The following is a 21,126-nucleotide window of genomic DNA, read 5'->3' on the forward strand; positions in this document are numbered from 1 at the left end:
TCTCATCCTCTACGTTTCCCGTGGTGAGCTCTCTGAAGGAGACAACGCATGATTGATAACGGCCGCTATGGAAATGATCGTCGGCGCGATGGTCCTGCCCGGGTTCCTGTGGTCGGAGGTTCCGTATCCATCATGTCGACGTCGACATCCGCATCTACAAGGTGGATAGGGAAGCCACCTGCTTGGAGAGGACGAAAAGGATCACGAGGAGCACGGCCAGCACCAGCGGCACCAACATCCCACGGTGGACTGTCCAACTCACCGTCAGCCCAGCCTTCGCAGTCCCTCACAGGCTCAGACCAGCAATAATAGTCGGGCTGGCAAGTCGACTGGCTTTGCCAGTTGGTTGCCCATTCGGCTCTGAATTTCTTGGCGCGTTGCCACCAGTACTGTCTCACGTCGAGGGGCAGTTCAAGCAGATCAAACAGCTCTTTGAGTGATCGCTTTTTTCCCTCTTGGAATATGTCGGGATACTTGGACGCTTCCTGAACAATGGTTGTCGTGGCGTCAATGTCGAAAGCCGTGTCCTCCCAGAGTTTCTCAGGAGGAATGTCCTTGATGTGAGATCTAGGTACATTAGGCGCCATTCCCAACACTCCAGATTCTTCGACATTCACACTAGCACGCCCACGAGCACGAGCAGCTTCGATTTTTTGTATAACTGACTGTGGCTGGGTGCCATCATCTCGTGGAGTCTCCTTCGCTTTACGCTCGGCCGCCCGACCTAGAGCCGTCACAAAGACAACCCATTGGGAGAGGTCCTCAAAGGCCAGGGTCCCATGATGCTGTCGAAACTCAATAGTGCGCTTGTAAGACCGGTCGAGGTTCTCAAGACAGTTGGAGAAGTTGACAAAGCATTCGCGTACAAAGAACTCAGTCTGCATCCAAGGCTGGCCATTTCTCGTAGTCAACAATTCGACCAGTTCGGTGCGGTCGCTCGCTCGGAAAATGCGAAGGAACGCATCTTCGCACAAGAACTTGGACCCTTGGTTGCAAGAATGGCGCGGGAAGTCACCGGGCGGCCACTTCCCCACGAACCGATTGGTTCCAACGTGGTTGCGAGCATACGAAGTGACGTACCCATGTCTGTGGGGGTGGTGTAGCAACGTTGTCGTATCTTCGAAAGCTAGGCAAATAAAGGCGAGATGCTGTAGAAACGCAACAGGTATCTCAACTTGGCCTTCGGGTTGTGGTTGTAAGCCGATGTGAACGTGAACGCCAGCGACCTGTGGACCGGATAGGAAAAAGTAAGGTGCATCTGGTGGGTGGTTTTTTGTCAGTAGTGCCAGATAAGCCGCGAGCTCAACGAGCCCGTTGGGTTGAAGGCCAAGCGAGTCGAGGTTGGGGACTTTCAGCGCAGGAGAAATGAGCTCCAAACCGGCGAACTGCCAGCCTGCCATGTCTCTGATCTTATCATCGGACCATACACGCAGCTCGATGGGATGAGTAGGGAATTTCACCGAGCCATCGTGTGACATGTTCCATTTAGAAAACATGTCGAAGGACCCATCACCCTCTTGGGAGAGTTGAACCTTGATTCTGGCCCCATATTCACGTAAAATTCTGACGGCCTGAAGAAGGCCCGTATGGCTCTTGTGCTTCGGGTCGTAACCTGTAAGATTGTCACGGTTAGCTTCAAGCATACAGTCTTGTGGAAGTAGCACCTGATATGCTGGGTCGGATGAGATGATATCCATGTTGATACCGAAGAGGTGTTCAATCTCAATGCCGAAGGTCAAGGGCAATTTCCCGGCTGAACCGTCAGAGTCAGACATTTTGTAGGGCGTGGTCGATATTGGTTGCGATGTCAGTCTCGAATCGAGTCCTGCCCTCACCTTGGTAGCTTACTTGTTTTGACCTCAACTTCGGTGGTGGGCTCGCTCGAGGTTTAAATAGTATCGAGGATCAACAAAGGGGCGAGGATTGAAGGCATTAGAAGGCAAGGAGCTGTATCTTAACAGTAATGTGAATATAAGAGACAAAGGGGAGGGAAAGGAGTCAAAGAAGGAGGTGGTTAAGAGTCCATTGTGGCTGTTTGTTTCGTCTGGAGGAGGGCCTGTCCGCTGCGAACAAAGATCCATTGTATGGGGGGAAGGAAGCGATAGACGAGTCCGCAGGCAGTGGCAGTAAGTAGTCGTGGCGGTGGCGATGGTGGTGGTATCAGAAGTGGTGATAGAAGAAGTGAAAGAAGGAGACAAAGGGAAGAGAGAGAGAGAGAGAGAGAGAGAGAGAGAGAGAGAGAGAGAGAAGCGAGAGGCGGAGGGAAGAAGCGGGATATTTTGAGATCTCACTTCACTTGCATCTCACTTGCATCTCACTTTTGCTCAGTTAATCCCCCACCTGGCACCCTTTGCCCGTGGCTGGCCGGGGCGCCTTTACACCATCCTCCCATAAGATTCACCACGCGAAAATAAGAACATAAGCACCTTGATTCCACGTTCAAGCTCCCGTGGTTGCCTCTGCGGCTGAAGCGCCCTAAAGGCTGAGATGCATAGTTCCAGAAAGCCGTTAACAATAATAGAAGATTACTCTGCCTTTATTTGACCTGCCTCCCCGCCGCCATTTCTACTACCCGTTACATTCTCCACGCCCATCACGACCACTAAAGCGACTTCGTTGGTGGCCCCAGAGGTGGTCGAACTTTGGGGGCGGCCAGTTGCCTCCCTTGATCGCCGACGCTTACCTCGTATCCCTCTGCCAAATAAACTTGATTGAAATCCTGAGCGACGACGACGACGCTCTTCTTTCACAATTGCTGTCGGCCGGTGTCAACATCTTCTGTTCCTGTGCAACGACATACCGCGCGGGCTGCGGAGGTGATTGCTGACTGTACAAAGCAAAGTGCCAGAACTCGTCTTCGAAAGTTGGTCCCTTTGTTTGCAGCGCTCGGACTCCGCTCGCTCGGACTCAACTGGCATCCGACAGGGCCATACAGTAATATCACTCTTTCACAGCAAAAGAGTCCTGTGCTCAGCGCACGCTCTACCGAGTACCACGTACCCGACATCAATCCGGCGTTGAACGACAAACCATGTCTTTCATGCAGACAACCTTCAAATCTGGCTGGATCACCGACCTCCTCCTGCCGGCCCCACCAGAGGGAAAGTCGCCCCAAGATGTGCTGGAGGCCGGCTTTGATCTCGCGCTGAAGATGTGCTCGGACCCGGTTCTGATGGCCCGGCTGAACCCACTGATCACGAACGTGGTCAACATCCCGGCCTCGGACCCAAAGGCGGTCGACTACATGGCTCTCTCCAGGGATTTCAAAGTCGACCTGAATGCCGAGTACGCGACCGAGGACTTCCAGCACTATGCCATCACGGACAAACTCAACGTGCTCCCGGGCTACAGCACCGACTTGACCTATTACAGCGCGATCCGTCGCACCAAGGACGGCATGGAGGCGCTGACGAACCCGGGCTCCGGGGTGACCATCTACGGCCGCTTCAGCATCCGGGTCGCCGAGCCGCGCGACGTCAAGGCCCTGGACGCAAGCGACGGCCGCGGCTGGATCGTCAACCTCTACGAGACCAACGAGTTGAGATGCAACAAAATGCTGAGCTACTACATCCGCGCCACGACCGACAAGTCGCACAGGTTGGCCCACGGGCGGTTCAAGGAGATGTGGTACCAAAGGATGAAGGAACTGGGCTATCCTGCTACGCCGTGACGTGACGGGTTCCGGGGGGTTTTTTTTTTTCTCTCGAGGCGCCCGACTGCTCGGTTTATCTCATTGTTGAGCGGTTGTATTTTTGAGGGGGGGGGGGGGGGGGAATGAATTATTTATCACCTGCTGATGAGGTTTCGGACGGAGGGAAAATGCAACAAAACGGATCAAGACCGAGGGAGATAGGCTGAGCATTTCGTCTGTGGGGACATGGGGCGAAATATTGATTATACGATGTCAAAGACACACGGGCGCGCGCACGCGAGAGAAAGAGAAACAGAGAGAGAGAGAGAGTATACAAGAACCCCGGAGTCGCAGCCTTGCGCGGAAGATGGACCGGAAGGGACGAGGAGAGGGGGACCGGGGGGGACCACGGACTGTGCAGAGAAACGGCGAGAGAACGGAACAGGATGGGAGGAGAGGAGACGAGAGCAGACGAAAGAAGAGAGACAAAAGAAACCCCGAAGCCATTCGTCTCACCGTACATCGCCCAAATCGCCTCGCCTCGCCCTCGCCGCACATGACGATGTTATGCCATGTTATACTATGCTTTGCTATGCTATGCTATGCTACGCTCGATAATTCGAACGAAATAAACCACGTCAAAATGGATATTGTAGGAGCTAGGCTCATCGATCCGCCAATAAATTAATCGAGTCGCCCTCTGATCTAGTTAGGATGTGCCGTTTATTTCTCTGTTGATCCGATTCCCAGTAGTGATAGAATAGGATACACGATTTATTTTTGTTTTTTCTTTTATTGTCCGATCGGTTTCGGAAAAGGACGGTGGTCAAAGATTCCGATAACGAGAGAAATGATATATTCCTATATTCATACAGTCGAACGGGCCTGGAAGCGAATGACCGCTCGAGCAAAGCTGTCGATTGAAGCGCTTCTGCTTGAGCGAGGACTTGTTGGAGAAGGAAATCCCGTCCGGTCCAGGCTCTGAAAAGCAAGAAAAGATGAACAATGTCTTCACCAAAGCAAAAGCAATCCACTTTATGCCCCTCCCATATGCTTTTGGCCCATCGCTTGAACGCAGCAACGAATAGATAACAGACATAGATGACTTCCTCCAGCTCTCATCCTGACTTCGAATTCCAACCAAGAAGAGCCGCCATTTACTCTGTCTCAGCCTTATGCACCCACCACAAACTTGACAGGGACAACCCACTCCGTCCCAAAATCTGTTCCGTGGTTCCTGCGAGACCCGTGCTTCTGCCACGCCGCAGCTGTTATGCCGATATCAGCTACCCAGACCTGCCAGGTAGGCTCCACGCCTCCATCAAGAGCCATTCCATGTGCAAGACCCGTCTTCGGAGCCCCCAGACTGACGATATGCTTACTGTTCATAACGAGCGGCTGCCCATCCACTTCTGTCAATAGCCCGGAAGTGGCAGATAAGCCGCTGGGCACGTCAATGGAGAGGACGAGAGAGCTGCGATTGGCCCAACGAATCATCTCCAGGACAGTTGCTTGATCATCCGTCCGCAGTTCTTCGAATGTGGCGTGCACTCCAAGCAGAGCATCCACAACCACATCGGGGGTAGGGCCGCCTGCACTGGCTTTGGTTTGATATTCATCCCAGCGATCCACGTACCCTTGGCCCTTCTTATAAATGCTGAGTTGCTTTCTCATCACCTCCAGAAGAAGTTCTTCACGCTCGCCCCCAAGGATGACAATGGTAACCCTGAGCCTCCGGTTTCGCAGATGTCTGGCTGCGACGATGGCTCTAGCACCGGATTTGTGGTTGCCCACTAGAAACACCACACTTCTAACCTCGGGGATCTTGAATACCGCCATTGCTATACTCCGTCCTGCATTCTCCGAGAGCATGTCTTCGGTGAGGCCGAGTTCCGAAGTGCAGAGTTGCTCAATCTCAAGCATCTGCAGTGGTGACAGGCAATGACACGGCTTGTTGTTGGGAAGTTTGAAGGTCCCACGAATGCCAGACACTGATCCATTGAGGGGTGATGAGGTCTGGATCCGAGCCAAAGGCCGGGGCGAATCTGTTCGATCAATGTGTGGGGGTATGACACTGCCCTTTCTCGAACCAAGCGGCCGTCGAGAGCCGGCTCTCTTAGACCCTCGGCCGCTGCTGTAATGGCCCTCTCCCCCGAGCGACTCATCTTCGGTTTCCCCAGCTTCGCTCTTCCACCGATCCTTGTCTTTTCCATCTGGAATGTCCAGAACATTTTCGGTGAAATGCAGGTTTCGGCCTCCATTGGTACCAGGTCGAGCCCTGCGATTAAAGCTCACCAGCCGGTCAGCTTCCGCCGTGGTGTCTGCTTGCCGGATGGCGTCAAAGACTCGCCGCTTGTCGAATTTGGATAGATTTGATTCAAAGTCAAAATCACCCATATCCTGGATGTCGGTGGCATCCTCGGTAGCCCAGCCATTGATCTCTTCGGCGGGTTTCCGACCCCTCTGAGCCTTCTTTCTAGGTTGTCGAGGGACTTCCTCTACAAATGGAGTCTGGCGCCAGCCCTTGCCTTTTCCTGCTTTCTTCTGACCTTTTAGCGGGCCGTTGTTGATATCTTTCATGTCAATGATGCCTGGGCCGGTTTGTGACGGTACGTGTTGCGTCTTCTGCTGATTGATGGCCGCTGGCGTCGATTTTGGACCGGCAACATTGTTCCCCAGACTCAACGCATCAAACGGCTCTGTAAGAGTGGCACTGGCGGGAGTGTTCCTTTTCTCGGTCTTTTTAGGGACAGCCGTAGCGATACTAGATACGGAACTGTTACCCATGTTGCCATTGCGTGGCCAGCGTATAGATGGGCTGCTCACGACCCCATCAGCAATCATAATCGGAGACACTGGCTGCGGGGGCTGGACGACTGCCGGCATTGTTGCAACTTTGGCTGGCGGTTTTGTGTAGCTGATGATGGCGGGGTCGACGAACGCGGGCGCATTTTGTTGCTGTCGCAGGGCTGAGGCAAATAGAGGTTTCTGGGATTCGGCCGCGGCGGCGGCGACTGGTGTAGTCAATTCCTCCTCTTCGACGGTGGATGGTTGGGAAGGTGACACTTCGAGGTCTGCGATGGCGGAGGACTCAATGGCGTATGAGGGGAGCCGCTGGCCATTCCATAGAAGTACTGCCGCGCAGGGTCAGCAAAGCGAGCCGGGAACAGGGCTCAAGCCTACCATTGTGCAAGAAGAGCTTCTGATTGACGACATTGGCCACAACACCCTGGACCTGGGCATGCGGAGGATTCTGCAGCGTGACCAAGATGGTGTAGCCGACAAAGTCGGAGGCCATGGTAAAGGGAGGAAAGGAACGAGTGCAGCAGATGGAGTGAAACAGATCTAGATGTTCATGCTGTTCGAGATGGCGCAAAGTAAGGACGATAAGTACAAGATCGTCTGAAGCGATGAGAAGTTGATGTCCTGGGGCACCTGCGAGGATCGAGGACGTTGTTGCTGTGTGAGTGCCTTGTCAGGGCAAATCAATGCCCGACGACTCGAGTCTGTGCTTGCCGAAAAGTCAAGTTTGGTGTTTCCTCTTTCGTCATCATCGCACACGAGCATATTAAATAAGGCCGAAGAGTCGATAGTCAATAGTCCATAGTCCATAGTCCATAGTCCGCACATCAGATATTCATCACAGACTGTCATAGACTGTGCTCTACAATCGAATATCTACAGACTTGTTCATGTCGGTGCCATGGCTCTTTGAGCCACAACGAGATGTCTTGCTCAGCACATTCCGGTCAACATCGTCTTTGGGTGCTCGCCCATTCCGTCGAGTTCTCTCCACGTTGCCAGGCCACTCTGCTACATCGCGCCGGCCCTCAACATCTGCTTTTCAGCCTCGAGCATCTCCTCGACCGAAAACTCATCTCCAAAGTCATCCTCATCGATCAACTCATTCTTGACCCCCTTCTTCCCCAACGTCTCATGACTAGATAGCTTGGAATAAAACTGCAACACCTTCTGATGGACCATGACTTTCCGTTCGTCAAACCGAAGCACCTGTAAGCCTTCCTTTGTTCGTGCTCGGCTCAACGCGACATAGGCTTGGCCTTTCTCGAACACTTTCCCAAGGTCCACCTTGACTCGTGTCAGTGTCTGGCCTTGGGCTTTGTGAATCGACAGTGCCCATGCTAGAATTAGAGGTACTTGAACTCGTTTCGCAAGGACTTCGCCGCTCTGGGATTCTGTCTTCCACTCATCCGGGCAGCAGAGCATACTTCTTGATGTTCCGTCGGGTAGATTGAATCTCACCATGGGCCACAACCTTCTAGGCTCGCCGCTCGTGGTCGAGTTTTTCAATCTAGCTTCCTGGATCTTCTCACGTGCTGCCTTTATATCACTGTCATCGCCTCCGTCACCGGGCTCGTGCGCTAGGAGAAATGTAGGTTCATCATCCTTGTAGGTGAAGAACGTACCTTCATCCATGAACGATTGGACGATTCCCAGGGACCCGTTGACGAGCTGCCCGTCAATATTCTTGATCAGCATGACTTGGGCGCCTTTCTTCAGCTCCAACACCTCAGGAGCAATAAAGTTGTTGAGCAACGCCTTTCGCGTGTTAGGCTCAGCGATGCCCGAATCAACAGCGTTGAAGGTCATGATTTGGCCAGACAGTTTTCGCATGCGATTCTGGTTGGCATTTTCGACTTCCTCGCGGCGAGGATACCTGTGCATTTTAGCGTGCTGCCTTACTACACAGCGGAAAACTTACAGCTCGGTCGCCTCAAGCTCATCACGAAAATCCAAGGGCCTGGAAAGTGACTTGAACTCTCGGATAGTAGCAGGACTCATCTTGCCTAGCCGCATTTCATTGAGCATCTTTGCAAATTGTTCGTCCTTTTGGCGGAAGACATGGGTCAACAGGATCGTATGCTGAATGCAGGTGTTCCACGTTACCGCCTCAAAGACAAACTTGGCCGAAGAATTCTTGTCAGGTACAGGAGGAAGTTGGAAAAAGTCACCAGTGACAACTAACTGGATACCGCCGAACGGACGACCGTTGTTTCGAATAGTACGCGCCACCTGCTCGAGCTTATCAAAAAGCTGACCGTCAACCATGGATACTTCGTCAATGATGAGAACCTTGGTCCTGAGCCATTTCTGTCTCGATTTCTGGTTGCGTTTGATCTTTTTGACGAGTTCAGGCGCAGGCTCCTTTCCAAGCCCAATGCCCGACCAACTGTGTAGCGTCTGTCCCTCCAAGATGCACGATGCTAAGCCTGTCGACGCCGTAACTGCAATCCGGTCAGGGTCTTTCCTGTATTGGTGCTTCAATTTGGAAATTATCGCCCTCATAAGAACTGATTTCCCTGTACCAGCAGACCCGGTGAAAAACACGCTCTTCCCTTCGTCAATCACTGCCTTCATAACACCCTTCTGCTCGTCACTTAAGAAAGGTTCCGGGACGACTCTGTCAAACGTTGCCGCTCCTGCTTCGGCAGGCTCTGCGGACGACGGAGCCGTGCGGTCAGATGAGGATCTTGAAAGCGACGTATTTGTTCGATGACGGGCGAATGATGATTTGTCTAACATGTCCGACATTGCTAGGGACGCCTTGTCACGGCTGCTTGCGTTCTGGAAGGGTTTTGGCGCTCTGAATCTATCAAATCTGGCGGTGTTCTCGCCATTGGCATTGAAATTGCTCTGCGCTCTGCTGTTTTCTCCATCCCGAGATGCTGCTGAGACTTGCGACGTGAATGACGCCGGGAGAGCTCTTTTCTTGTTTGGTCCCACTAGGCGTGGCTCCGGTATATCTTGTGGCAGTTTTCGCGTGGTTGGGTTTTCATAGTGATGCGCTGGGGACGACGACCACGGGATTTCGGTGCTACTGGCCGGCGCGGCGGCGGAGCCTTTTGGGACCGGAGGAAGCGAAGGATAAGACACAGCATCTATAGAATGGAGGTCAGGGTATCGGACGTCGGACGTGTCTTCGACACTATCTGTGAGGTCAACGAAGCTCAGAGGCATGTTCTCATTGGACCAATGTTGCTGATGGAGAGATCCCAGGTTGCTGGAGGTGCTCATGCTCCGATCCAGCTTTCTCTTCAGAGGACCCGATGAAGGCTCCCGGGGAGCATTGAGCGCAGAGGAATTGAATTGCAATGGAGATTGTTTCTTCTCGTTGGAGGTTGAGGACGCATGTCTGTTGGCTGCCCGGGCAAGCATGATAGCATTGACGAAGGACTTTGGAGATCTCAATGCACTGGTCGGGGAGCGCACGACAAGAGTGGAGGAACAGAGTCGCATGAAAAGTAGAGGTGACAAGACAGGGAGGAAGCAGGAGTTTCTACAGAGTATAGCAATGAAGAACCCGTCATTGACACTGTGCTTATAGAAGCATTACATTGTCACGTTGAACGAAGGAAAATAGTCACACGCAGGCCACGCGTGAGGAAACCCGCCTCAAAGGTCGCGTCTCCACGTGCTGGGTACAAATTTCTTGGCAGTATAAGGTCACGGGCGAGCTCACGTGCGGGCCTTCCTCCACCTGGTCCACAATATGAACTACTCGGTACCTCGCACGCTTGGACATCCTCACCTCTCACGTTCACCTTTCACTTTATACGCACCGCCCACAGTCGAGATCGGCGAGAGAATCTAGAATACCACCTCAAAGGGAGGGGGAAGAGATATAGGGTCTATGATACGAGAAGAGAAATCCGCTTGGTCATTTCTGCTCCGCTTCCCCAGTACAGTACTCAGTATTCTTTTGCTTACTTAGGCGGCAACTTATGAATTTCCTTGTTAAGGTTCCTCGTATATCATCTGCCTTGTGCATGCTTGAGTAGAGATGATGGCATTGCGTGGTGGAGCGGTAGCACCACCTTCACGTCATTCATCATCATCTGCGCAAATCTGCCCCCGGAAAAGTCACTCCATGTTGCCTCTCTTTTAGACGGCGTTATACACGCCCGTCGCAGGCAACCCCACCAACCTCTCCGAGACCTGAGTGGGCCTGAACTTTGTCGTAGTGTCCTGCCTTTTCGATGCCGTCGGCCGTTTTCTCGACTTCGGCGGACTCGAACTTCTTCTCCGTGAGCCCCCTCGTACGCGGCCTGCGCGTAGGTTGGCTTGATCTTGTACAGCTGCACCAAATACTTGATCTGGATGATTGGCTCACTGACGTGGGACAACATGACAGCCGTGTTGGAGTGCAGATGCTCGCGCTCCCTGTCGCTCATGACGTTCTCGCACAGGTCTCTGGGCTGGTCGTACTCGGTGAGGGGGGCCTTCGTGAAATAAATGCGACCTGCGCGACAGGTGTTGTCGCCAACCTTTTAGGGAGCCTCGGCGGCGTCCGGACGGCACTTGTCCACAAAGCTGTTGGGCGCGTACTGCGGGTTCGTGGCGTGGTTGGCATCGACGCGCAACGGGCCGTCGAAGTTCAGAGACGCATACGAGCTCGCCATGAAGGGGCAGTTTGCTGAGAACTTGATGGCAAATTCGCTGGGGTTGTGCACCGTGTCGGGGAATTCTCTGCCCAGCGTAACAGTCGAAAAGCGGACGGAGGCGGGGGTTCGCAGGTCGACGCTGCTCAAGAAATGAGCCTTGGTCAGGTCTCTGGTTGTGTCAAAGTAGCCGAATGCACCGCTTTTTGAACAAGCCTTGTGTTGGATCTAGCAATGCTCTCGTAGCTGGGACTCACAGGGATGTGTGATTCTCTCAAGAAGCTTGGATCAATTGAAGTGCTGCTGCTTCTGGAAGAGAAAAGTGTCGGACGCCACAGGGATGCCTCCCACGGTCTTGCTGTGCGAATCATCCGGGAGAGGATGGCCTGTTCTAATTTGGTCTCTTGGACAGGAACGATAAAGGGCTAGACCGGGTGATAGGGCGAGGTGAGACATGTTCCTGCCTTGTACCTGCTTTTCTCTTTGACGACCCTTGAACGCAAACCCCTTGTTTGACTCGTCGTGGTGATGATTCATCCAATTGACCTGTCAAGCCCCATTCATTGCCTCTGTCCATGCGGAAACTCGATTCAGACGATGGCCAAACATATGCCAAGGCGGACGATGAAAATCCGGTCTTCTATATATCATATCAACCTGAAAATCATCGTCGATCTTCCACCAACTATTCGGTATTCTCTTTTGCAAATAGGAGTGGTGATTGGACGCATCAGATACCTTGAGACAAATTGACTTTCTATTGGCGCCGGATTTGGAATCCGTTGGAGGGGCCCTTGAGGGACCGACCCAACCAGCCTCACCTATACCCCTGGGCTAAGCCTCGTTGCAACCACATTTCCGTCATTTCCATCATGGGAATATCGTATATCGGTATCTCGGTGTCACGTTTCTCGGTGACAACGCCAAGAAGCCGCCCCTTTCGATTACTCTGGAAACCGTCGGAAAAGATCTTTCAGTTTATCCATGGGTGCGGCCATCAGTCCCGCAACCGTCTCGAATGGAGGCTTGTCTGGGGACGAAGGGTGGCTGCGTGTGGGGACGAACATCTTCATCCGCCCGAAACTGCTCACCATAGACTTCGAATCACCCTCTGCCAAGGTCTTCTCGAGAGCCGGAAGGTCGTGGGACTCTTCTTCCTGGATGTGTTGGTTTAGCTCGGACCAGAGCGACCTGATGGGCGGTTCAAAGCCTCGATCCGACGGCGAGAGTTTCTGGAACTTGTACAAAAGTTCTTTGACCTATATTTTCACGTTACCTTTCGGTGAAAGTCGGAGATTGTTCTAGATTTTGTTAAATTCGACCTACCTTGAGGTGCTCTTTGCGATCCTTGTTAGCCATCTCCTTACTCGCTTGACCCAGATGCCGCTCCATGGCCGGATAGACGACAAGCTCCTCTCCAAGCGAGTGTCGAGCTAATTCCCACGTGAACTGGTTCTGCCAACGCATCTTGGAGTCGGTGTCCTGTGTACGGAGGATGTTTTCGTAGCATTCCTTCAACTCGGCATGATCATGTTTAATGGCATCCGAAACCGTAGAGGCATTGACCGCAGACATGTTCGCCGTAGCAGCATCGACAGAGCGGGGAGTATCATGTCGAAAGCGTCGCTGAGAAATGAATGCGAAGCCTCCTGGCAGAGCCAGATGAGTGGAATGGGGACAGGCAACAAACACCCTTTGCAACAGAGGGCGAGTACTAGTGTAATGGGAGAAGTTTGAAGTGGTGGATAGCTTTATGATTGGCTGGGGCGTCGACACTAGACTAGGGTTCTTCTTATACAGTCCTCGGGGACTATCATTCAGAGAAATGACAATCAAGGAATCAATCAAGTTACGAACAGAGAGAACTTCCTTTGGTTGAGTGTGCGTGCTGTGAAGAGGCTATCCCACCGCCGTACGAGTTGATGCCCATGGCTAGTAGCCTCGCCCCAGTTCACTAGTAGTTGACATGGTAAGACGTTGAGGTTTCCAGGATAGATTACTATTCCATGATGGCCAATTTGGAACTGGGCGAGGCAGGACAAGTGCATTTCATTTATCCTTTTCCTCCTTTGGACAATCGGGCTGACTGCATATGTGCTTGTTATGACGATAAAGCCATCGGCATCAACATCCGCTTGCGAGGCATATGGTGCCAATGACAATAATACAGTTTAACATCTTGTAGCCACTGAAGGGTTCCAGCCCCGACCAATTGGGCTTCATCCCTTTGTAATCATTATGCTCTGATGTAACACGTATCCCAGCTCGAGCTTGACGATGTTGACGATGCCAGTCGACGCTGAGCTGTCAAGGGTGAAGACTAAACAATCGTGTTGGGATTCACGTCAGACTCGCAGCATCTCCATGGGACCAGTGACCTGTCGACTAATGAAGAAGAGCCACACTTTACAAACTATCAGTGAATACGGAAGGGCGCAAAATATGACCGTGGATCCAGCACACACCAGGGACTTCGTTCCTGGAAGACACTGAAGATCACTCAGGGCCGCATCACCCTCGAAACATGTCATCGGTGAGCTATTTTTCCCCAGGAACAACGAACCTTGGAGGATTGCCAGGGGTCAAAGGATACCAATATCTCCAGGTCTGTCTTAGGAGGGCAACTGTCCCTCATTCTGTTTTCTCGCAGCCACCGTCAATGTCTCCAACTGTTTCTGGAACTTCTTCATGATGCCATTGACCGTCTGCAAATCGTCCCTCTTCAGGTTTCTATTCTGGGTGCGGCTGCGTGCCAGCAAGTATGCCGAGGACACGATGTTGCGGATCTGGCGACCGTTGACCTCCGCCTCACAGCCTACCCATCTGATCCAATCGTCAATGCCATCGGTGTCCACCTTACCCTCGGCGATGAGCTGGCTGAGGAAGATGTTGTAGATCTTGATCTTTTGCTCCCTGGTCAAGTCGGTGTACCGGATCGCGAGGTGGATACGCGACTGGACGGCAATATCAAGGGATGTGATGCGATTGGTCGTCAGGATCATGACGCCTTCGAAGTACTCCAGCACTCGGAGCAGAACTGATGGTTTGTATCAGCGACGGCGGCATTTGGTCTCGTGGGAGTATCACTTGCCTGAGACTAAGGCGTTTCTGTTGGGATCACCCATGACGAAACGGGATTCAAGAAAGACGTCTGCTTCGTCGCTAACGATGTCTGGGTATCAGTGGAGCAGGGAGTCCTGGGTTGCTCTCGGAGACTTACATCAAAAGGATCGCCTCCCACGCTCCGGCAAGATAGAATATCTGCTCCAGGCTTTTCTCCGCCTTTGACGCGTCCAACCCGATTTCAGCGACGGTGACGACCAAAAGTGGTTTGCCCGTGGCCTCAGCAATGGTTTCTGCAGTAAGCTGCTCACTATAGTCAGGCAACATAGTCATTCCGGTTCTGTTTCCTCAAAGAAAATTTGATATTTAGGGACATGAAGCGAATTCCGATCTCGGTCTTGAAACCAACCGAGTTCCACATACTTACAGTCTTGCCAACACCTGGAGGACCTAGGAAATACTTGTTAGTACATATTTCGTTCATCGGCCCTGGACCCGCTGATGGATTTTACCATGCAATAGTATAACGAGGTTTTTGCCCTTGCTCTCGATAATATCGTTCACCTGGGCTTGACTTGCGTCTTTGCTGCTTTCATGATTTTCTACCAGCGCCTTGATCATGTTCTTATCATTTCGATCCAGTTCAAGTTTGTCCTCGAACGCGGTGGAGAGGTCAGTGGGCACGGCGGTCGTGTCTTGGACTTTGAACTGGGCCCACATCTTCTGTTGGGTCGCATATCCAAGAATCCGGGGTGGATATAGGAGACACTGGTGCTCATCTTCGCCGACACCCTGCTCGTCGTGGGGATGACTGAAAGGCTCGACATCTGTGGGCTCATACTTTCCAAGTAATGGAATGCCAGGGCCTGTCACGTCTGTCAGCTATCTCTACGCAGGACCCACAACTGCAAACTTGCATACCAAACTGCAAATAGGCAGCTGCATCGACAATATATCGTCCCTTGACCTAAATCGAAGAGACTGACATCAGCAATCCACTGTTTCAACCGAGAAAGAATGGAAGCGTGCCTTGAAAGTTTTGTGGATGAGATACTCTGCAGCTAATGACAAGTCCGCCTCATCTTTCATAGATAGTGAAGGTGTTTTGCTTTCAGCATCAGGCTAATGGCATGCGATGTCAGTAAGAGACCCTTCAACGGAGCATCCTTGAACTTTATGCCTTACACTCGTCCTGGCGAGGCTCCTCCTGCTAGAAAGCGCTTGACCGTCGTATTCAAACATTTGTTTGGCCCCTGTTGTTTTGCATAGCTCGAGAAACCATTGACCTCTCTTCACCAGCTCGTTGCGGAGAGATTGGTCGAAATTCCCATTTTCGTCTCTGTAGAACTCCAAGGGATAGCAGAAAAGGGAGCTGATCTCCTTGGTGCCTCTGAATCTCTCGAGAGGGAACTCAAAGGTGACTCTCACTATCTCTTTACCGTTCCAATCGTAACCCCAGCATTCGATGTTCAGCCTCCGGTCTTCCCACGGATCTGGAGACGTCTTCACCTCAAACACCTGAGGTAGGTTCATAAAGGGCCTCGCCACGACCAACGTGCCGGGGCGAAACAACGTCCAGATAGTCTGGTAAGTGATCGTGTGGGACTCCAAATTTGACTCCCGAGTTTTGAAGTAGGACTCCAGCTCAGTACATGTCGATATGCACTCGAGGAGATTGCTGAGATCTCTCCTGGCTGCTTTGATTCCGAGGCTGTCCTTGACGTCAGTTTCTCTGCTTGCACGAGAGAGCTCTTTCCAGTAATGAACAACAGGCGCAAAGGGAGCTATCAAATTGATAGTATTTCCTTCCCAACTTTGGCCCGGGTATGAGTCTCCAATCACCTTTTTCAGTAGGCCACGAAGCTCCCGAGATTCGATATCCACCTCGGAATACTTGAATTTCTTCTCATCAGTTAGATCCATCACTCTGCGGAAAGTGAACGCTCTTTTGGACGTCGGGGCTTTTCCTTCAAGCTCGTTCCAGCGACCGATTTCCATGTCCCTGCGGCCTCCACTTCTACCATCCCATCTGCTCATGACATACGCATACCTCGAAGCTTCGGGAGGGTCGGGGGTCTAGGTGAAAGCGGCGTGAGTCACAAAACGCTGTCCACCAACGTGACAAGATCGTAGTGAGATACAAGAACAAACCATTTGTTGTTCAGACCTCTCTTCAGCTTTGGCTACCAAGGGCCTTCCGTCGGTGGTATTTTCTCCTCGACTGACCCTTGACAGGGTGATGTCCGACCTATCACTCTGCTTTCTCTGTAGCCGAGCTTGAAGTTCCTAGTTAAAGAAAGAAATGCCATCAACGCAAGTCCGTTTCCACATAGGTGAAGCAGTCCTCCAACCTTTTCCGCATTGTGCGAATCAACGAGGGTTTGCAGATACTCAACGCGTTTTTCGAGAAGGCTGATGTATCTCTGTTCTAGCTCTTCTTTTCGAGCCTGCGTTGAATTCGCTTTTGGCCCTGGTGCTGAGGTGTCCTGTGCCGGAGTTGCTGCGGGCGGTGCGGCGATAGGATCCTTTGTGCGTCATTATAGGCCTGATGGTCACTTCGGCAGACCTGTGGTACCTGGGACGTTTTGCTGGATGTGTTTGGGGCCATTTCCCTCTGAGCTGCAGCTATGAATTTGGGGATGATTGAAGGCGATGATTCCCCAAGTGACGCATTAAAGGACGCTGAGATAACTAAAGCAAATCTTTGAGACGAAACGAAGCTTGAGCAGTCCAGAAGAATGTCCCAAAAGATCCACGATCTTCTTTGGGCGATGCTCAAAGGCCAGAAGGATTGCGCCTTTCGGCGCTGGACCCGGGGTCCACTAAACTCACTCAAAGGTGAGGAGGCTGATTATTCGACAGCTGCTGCGCGTTCATGATACATCTCGGCTGTCCTCAGAGGTTGGCGTGCATGAGGTAGGGACTGCGCCGCTCTTCAGGCATTGACGGGGAAGCACAGTGGGAAGACCACCAATCTCAAAGGAGCTCGAAGTACGTAAAACGGACATACCCCGTTGAGTTTGGCGGCAGCGAAGAGAGAGTGAGCCGGTCCAAGCCACATTCTTGCTGCCTTGATAGGATGGCCAATGGCAATGGAACACATTTCCTATTGATGCCCACATCAGGGCGTCGTCACATCCCTTGACAGTCTTTTCCCTTCGCAAGTCGCTTGGGCGTAATCGACTTCTTGACAGATTGTGAGGCACCGAATGATGCCCGGATGGGATTGCCCAGCCTGGTGGGCAAATGCTGCATAAGATGAAGGTTGCTGGCAGCTGAAAAAAGAAGACCACGGGGTGCATCTGTACTGGCACCATGCAGCTGGCGAGCATCGCATGTCCTTTCGTGGCCAACAATCATGTATGAAGATGGCACCGTTAGTCGTATTTCCATGACTTCAAGACTGTCGGCATCGAGGCTGAAGAGGAACTGGTTTCGAAGGGAGAGTCAGAGCGAATTTGCAACGTAAGTCTTCACCACAGGTCATGGAGACGGATGAGACTGATTTGATCTCGTCCTCCACTATAGCCAGAACTTGGAACCTGCGATTTCAGTCTTTGAAGATGATACTGTCTTCAAGCAGAGCCTCGATGCTCAACTCGTCGCCCAGATGAAATTTACGAGGGAAGACGTCGAGAGGCAGATAGTGGATGCGAACGCAGCGTACATCAACTGGCTCCAGGGACGACGGAACGGCTCGAGACGATTTGGGACCGCGTTCCAGGCATTTGTGACCCGGTTTTCCAACTTTCTGACAGCGTACTCAGGCATCGTGGAAGTGGTCAAAAATGCAAGCTCTCCATATGGAAATCTGGCATATGGAACGCTCTCGCTCCTCTTGATTGTGAATGACGGCCCTTCTCTTACTGTTTCAGGTTCTGAAGGTTAATATGTATCCAAGGTTGTGGTCAACAAGACGGGAAACGACGAAAAGATTGCAAAGGCATTGAGTGAGCTTCAGAACTCATTCCCGCGATTGAACCTCCTGTCCGACATCTACCCAGAGGCGCAGATGGAGAGGTTGGTGGCCGAAGCATACAGGGATGTAATTGTCTTTGCCAGAAACGCCGTGCTCTACTATATGAATACCTCCTGTAGGTGGCTCCTGTCGTTACCGCATTCTCGGTTGCGAAAGATCACTGACACCGAGCTCCTAGTGAGAATGCTCGCAGCTGGAGTTCCACAGCAAGAGCTTGACTTCATCAAGTCAATCGAAACTCTTCGGCACAAGCTCGTGGAAGTCAATCTCGAGAGTACCGTTCTCCTCCACAGCAGGGCTAAATATATCGAAATGCAGAACGAGGAATTGCTGAGGGGGAACGAGAAACTACACCAAAAAATGAAATCCCTAGAAGATCTCAACATCGAGTTACGATCAGAGATTGACCGTATGCACCCTTCACATCCACCACGTCGTCTTCTGAAACTAATTGCCGTTTGGGGTTTTAGGAATGCGCAGAACCCTTCGGGAGGAACAGATGCAACGAGACCAGAAGGAATTGGTCAACTTCCGCGAGTTGGTCGGTGTGCCGGAATCTTGCGACCATACAAACATACAGTCCTGCAAGCGAAACCTCGGAGGAGCATTCCCTGCGCTGGTGGGTGGAAAACCCGGCAAAATCGCTCGCTGGTATTCGCAAATGACCCTGGATGTTCTGGAAAACGAAGAGTCTTACCGTGTTTGGCTGGATTGCGCCCACTCCTGCCTTTTACTTTTGGGCGGCACCAGCCTCATGGAGGGCCGAACCAATATAAGCACGTGCTCATGGCTGTCCCCTGTCGCCATATATGTTGCCGAACGTCAGCTTGCCGACAACAGACACGTGGCATTCCACTCCTGCCACCCACAGATTCTCTCCAAGAAATGCGGCGTCCAGGAAGCCATCTTGAGCCTTGCTTGCCAGGTCGCAGCGTGGAAGCCCGACATTTTGCGACAAAACCCAAGTTTCCTGTCTTTGGCACGGAGAACCTCCTGGAAGGATGATGGTGACGAGGTTATGAACACAATGTTCAAGATGTTGAGCGATCTGCTTACCGAACTCCATTTAGAGGAGCCGGTTTATATCATCTTGGATCGGGCTGATCAGTGTGAATACCGATCATTCCTGCTGGTGCAAAAGTTGGTTGAGGTGATCAAGAAAGCACAGGGCATGGCAAAGATAATGGTCGTGATGGATTCGGCGCTCTGGGGCATCGATTCTTGGTTATGCGACGGCTTCAAGGAAGATTCCGACGGTTATATGGTAGGGCGATGGGATTGGAACCAGCAACAGCTTGGATTCCAGGACCTAAGTAGTCTTCCCAACTAGGGGTAGCCTCGGGACTGGGTAGCAGAGCCGCAATGCCATGCTCTGTACAAATTTGAAACATGTTTCTTCATCAACACCGCCTGATGACGACCGTCGGGGCTCAGCTCGAAGAAAGAAGTTGTTAGCTGGCTCGGATTGTCGGGTGCGCCGGTTGGGTAGGGGTGCATTAGCCTCATGCATACCCCCAAAAGACAGGCATCTTTCCCAAGGTCAGCTGAATTGGGGCTCCAACTTCGATTTGATAAGATGTGCCGAGATGCTATGTATGTCTGAGTTCCGTGAAATATCTGCCGATTAAGCTTCTTGAACTGTGAACAATACCTCGACAGCACAAATTCCGACAGCCTCGAGACCACGATCCAACGTGACTGCAACCGTGATGCCTGGCGAACCGAACTCAAGCGGTGAGGGCGTTGAAACGCCAGTCGAGGAAGAGGCACGTCTGTCACGAGAACTTGCCGAACTTCAGAGACCCCAAAGGATTCTGAAGTTGAAGGCTCAAATCGAAGCAGCCCGTAGAGGCAACCCTTCAAGCGATGAGCAAGCTCGCCCTTGCTGCCTGATGACATTGAGAGCGGAAGAGAAAGCGCACACTGAGACCCAGACGCAACTGGACCAAAAGGGCCTGGAGTTAGACAGCCTCAAAGTCGAGCATTCCAACAGAGAGCAAGAGCTCCTCGAGATCAAGTCGAAGTTAGAGCAAGTGGAGACTCAGCTGAAGGTAATGACTCAAGAGAGAGGCAAAGAGCAGATTGCACACAATCAGACAAAGGCTAGCTTAAAGACAATGACTGAATCGAGAGATCAAGAGCGGACTGCACATGACCAGACAAAGGCCAGCTTGAAAGCAATGACTAGCTTGAGAGATCAAGCACAGGCTGCGCATAATCAGACAAAATCTACTCTGAAAACAGTGACTGAATCCAGAGACCAAGAACAAGACACACACAACCGGACCAAAGCCACCTTGAAGACAGCGACTGAGTCCGGGGACAAAGAACGGACTGCACATAACCAAACCAAGGCCGCCTTAAGATCGGTTACTCAATCGCGAGACCAGGAACAGGCTGCACATAGCCAGACCAAAGCTAGCTTGAAGGCAGTGACTGAATCCAGAGACCAAGAACAGGAAGCACACAAACAGACCAAGGCCGCCTTGAAGACAATCACTGTGGCGAGAGATGAAGAAGAAGCAGCATACCGACGAACACAAGCTGACCTGAATGCCATGACTGAATCGAGAAATGAAGAGCGGGAAAGGGGTCTCAGGCTAGAAGCTGAGTTGGATGAGTTGGAAACAAGAACAGTACCCCCTCCCATTCGGGACATCCAGTTCCAGGAAGGCTATCCAAAAGCTGTTGAAGGCGGATGGACTTTGCTGAGTGACACACACAAGATAAGTCCAAAAGGAGAGATCACCACTTATAACAAGAAGGACAATGGCAGCGCGAAGATGAAGAGGGTGTTTGGGCGGTGATAGAAGAGAGTCTGCACTGGTGAGATCAGTGTTACCCTATGCTTGCAGACTGGCCGTCAATAGTGCTATGACCAAAAATGGGTTGCTATCCTTGGGCGCTGTCGGAGTTTTGGCCTGTCGCGACGGTTACCTCTCGATGAATTGGATGTTTGTTCAGTGATTCGGTCGTCTCTAATGTCATCAAATTGCTGGCTTTGACTGGTTTTTCGAGCATTCCGATCCGTTGCTAATTTATTCAGGTTTGCG

At 51.9% G+C, this 21,126-nt stretch overlaps 8 protein-coding genes across 8 annotated transcripts; 3 read left to right on the forward strand and 5 right to left on the reverse strand.

The window, feature by feature from the left end:
- Positions 1-65: 65 nt before the first annotated feature.
- Positions 66-1,775, reverse strand: A1O5_11500 (uncharacterized protein; the record flags this gene model as incomplete). The annotated part of the gene is made up of 1 exon (XM_007752072.1): positions 66-1,775. One exon carries the CDS (start codon positions 1,773-1,775, stop codon positions 66-68), a length of 1,710 nt encoding a protein of 569 aa, XP_007750262.1.
- A 1,256-nt stretch (positions 1,776-3,031) lies between these two features.
- Positions 3,032-3,670, forward strand: A1O5_11501 (uncharacterized protein; the record flags this gene model as incomplete). Its single annotated transcript, XM_007752073.1, has 1 exon — positions 3,032-3,670. One exon carries the CDS (start codon positions 3,032-3,034, stop codon positions 3,668-3,670), a length of 639 nt encoding a protein of 212 aa, XP_007750263.1.
- Positions 3,671-4,804: 1,134 nt separating this feature from the next.
- On the reverse strand, positions 4,805-6,929 carry A1O5_11502 (uncharacterized protein; the record flags this gene model as incomplete). The annotated part of the gene is made up of 2 exons (XM_007752074.1): positions 4,805-6,765; positions 6,815-6,929. 2 exons carry the CDS (start codon positions 6,927-6,929, stop codon positions 4,805-4,807), a joined length of 2,076 nt encoding a protein of 691 aa, XP_007750264.1.
- A 3,611-nt stretch (positions 6,930-10,540) lies between these two features.
- On the reverse strand, positions 10,541-11,064 carry A1O5_11503 (uncharacterized protein). The gene has a single exon (XM_007752075.1). It carries the CDS (start codon positions 11,001-11,003, stop codon positions 10,821-10,823), a length of 183 nt encoding a protein of 60 aa, XP_007750265.1. The 5' UTR covers positions 11,004-11,064; the 3' UTR covers positions 10,541-10,820.
- Positions 11,065-11,975: 911 nt separating this feature from the next.
- On the reverse strand, positions 11,976-12,606 carry A1O5_11504 (uncharacterized protein; the record flags this gene model as incomplete). Its single annotated transcript, XM_007752076.1, has 2 exons — positions 11,976-12,290; positions 12,358-12,606. The coding sequence occupies 2 exons, from the start codon at positions 12,604-12,606 to the stop codon at positions 11,976-11,978; spliced, it is 564 nt and encodes a 187-aa protein (XP_007750266.1).
- Positions 12,607-13,643: 1,037 nt separating this feature from the next.
- Positions 13,644-16,092, reverse strand: A1O5_11505 (uncharacterized protein; the record flags this gene model as incomplete). Its single annotated transcript, XM_007752077.1, has 7 exons — positions 13,644-14,068; positions 14,153-14,193; positions 14,252-14,397; positions 14,522-14,544; positions 14,607-14,960; positions 15,016-15,061; positions 15,280-16,092. The coding sequence occupies 7 exons, from the start codon at positions 16,090-16,092 to the stop codon at positions 13,644-13,646; spliced, it is 1,848 nt and encodes a 615-aa protein (XP_007750267.1).
- A 1,360-nt stretch (positions 16,093-17,452) lies between these two features.
- Positions 17,453-19,403, forward strand: A1O5_11506 (uncharacterized protein; the record flags this gene model as incomplete). The annotated part of the gene is made up of 5 exons (XM_007752078.1): positions 17,453-17,559; positions 17,623-17,938; positions 17,996-18,188; positions 18,252-18,482; positions 18,544-19,403. 5 exons carry the CDS (start codon positions 17,453-17,455, stop codon positions 19,401-19,403), a joined length of 1,707 nt encoding a protein of 568 aa, XP_007750268.1.
- A 379-nt stretch (positions 19,404-19,782) lies between these two features.
- Positions 19,783-20,880, forward strand: A1O5_11507 (uncharacterized protein; the record flags this gene model as incomplete). Its single annotated transcript, XM_007752079.1, has 1 exon — positions 19,783-20,880. The coding sequence occupies one exon, from the start codon at positions 19,783-19,785 to the stop codon at positions 20,878-20,880; it is 1,098 nt and encodes a 365-aa protein (XP_007750269.1).
- Positions 20,881-21,126: the final 246 nt, after the last annotated feature.

This window comes from Cladophialophora psammophila, assembly GCF_000585535.1.
Source record: "Cladophialophora psammophila CBS 110553 chromosome Unknown aczJe-supercont1.26, whole genome shotgun sequence".
In the NCBI taxonomy this organism is placed as follows: domain Eukaryota; kingdom Fungi; phylum Ascomycota; class Eurotiomycetes; order Chaetothyriales; family Herpotrichiellaceae; genus Cladophialophora; species Cladophialophora psammophila.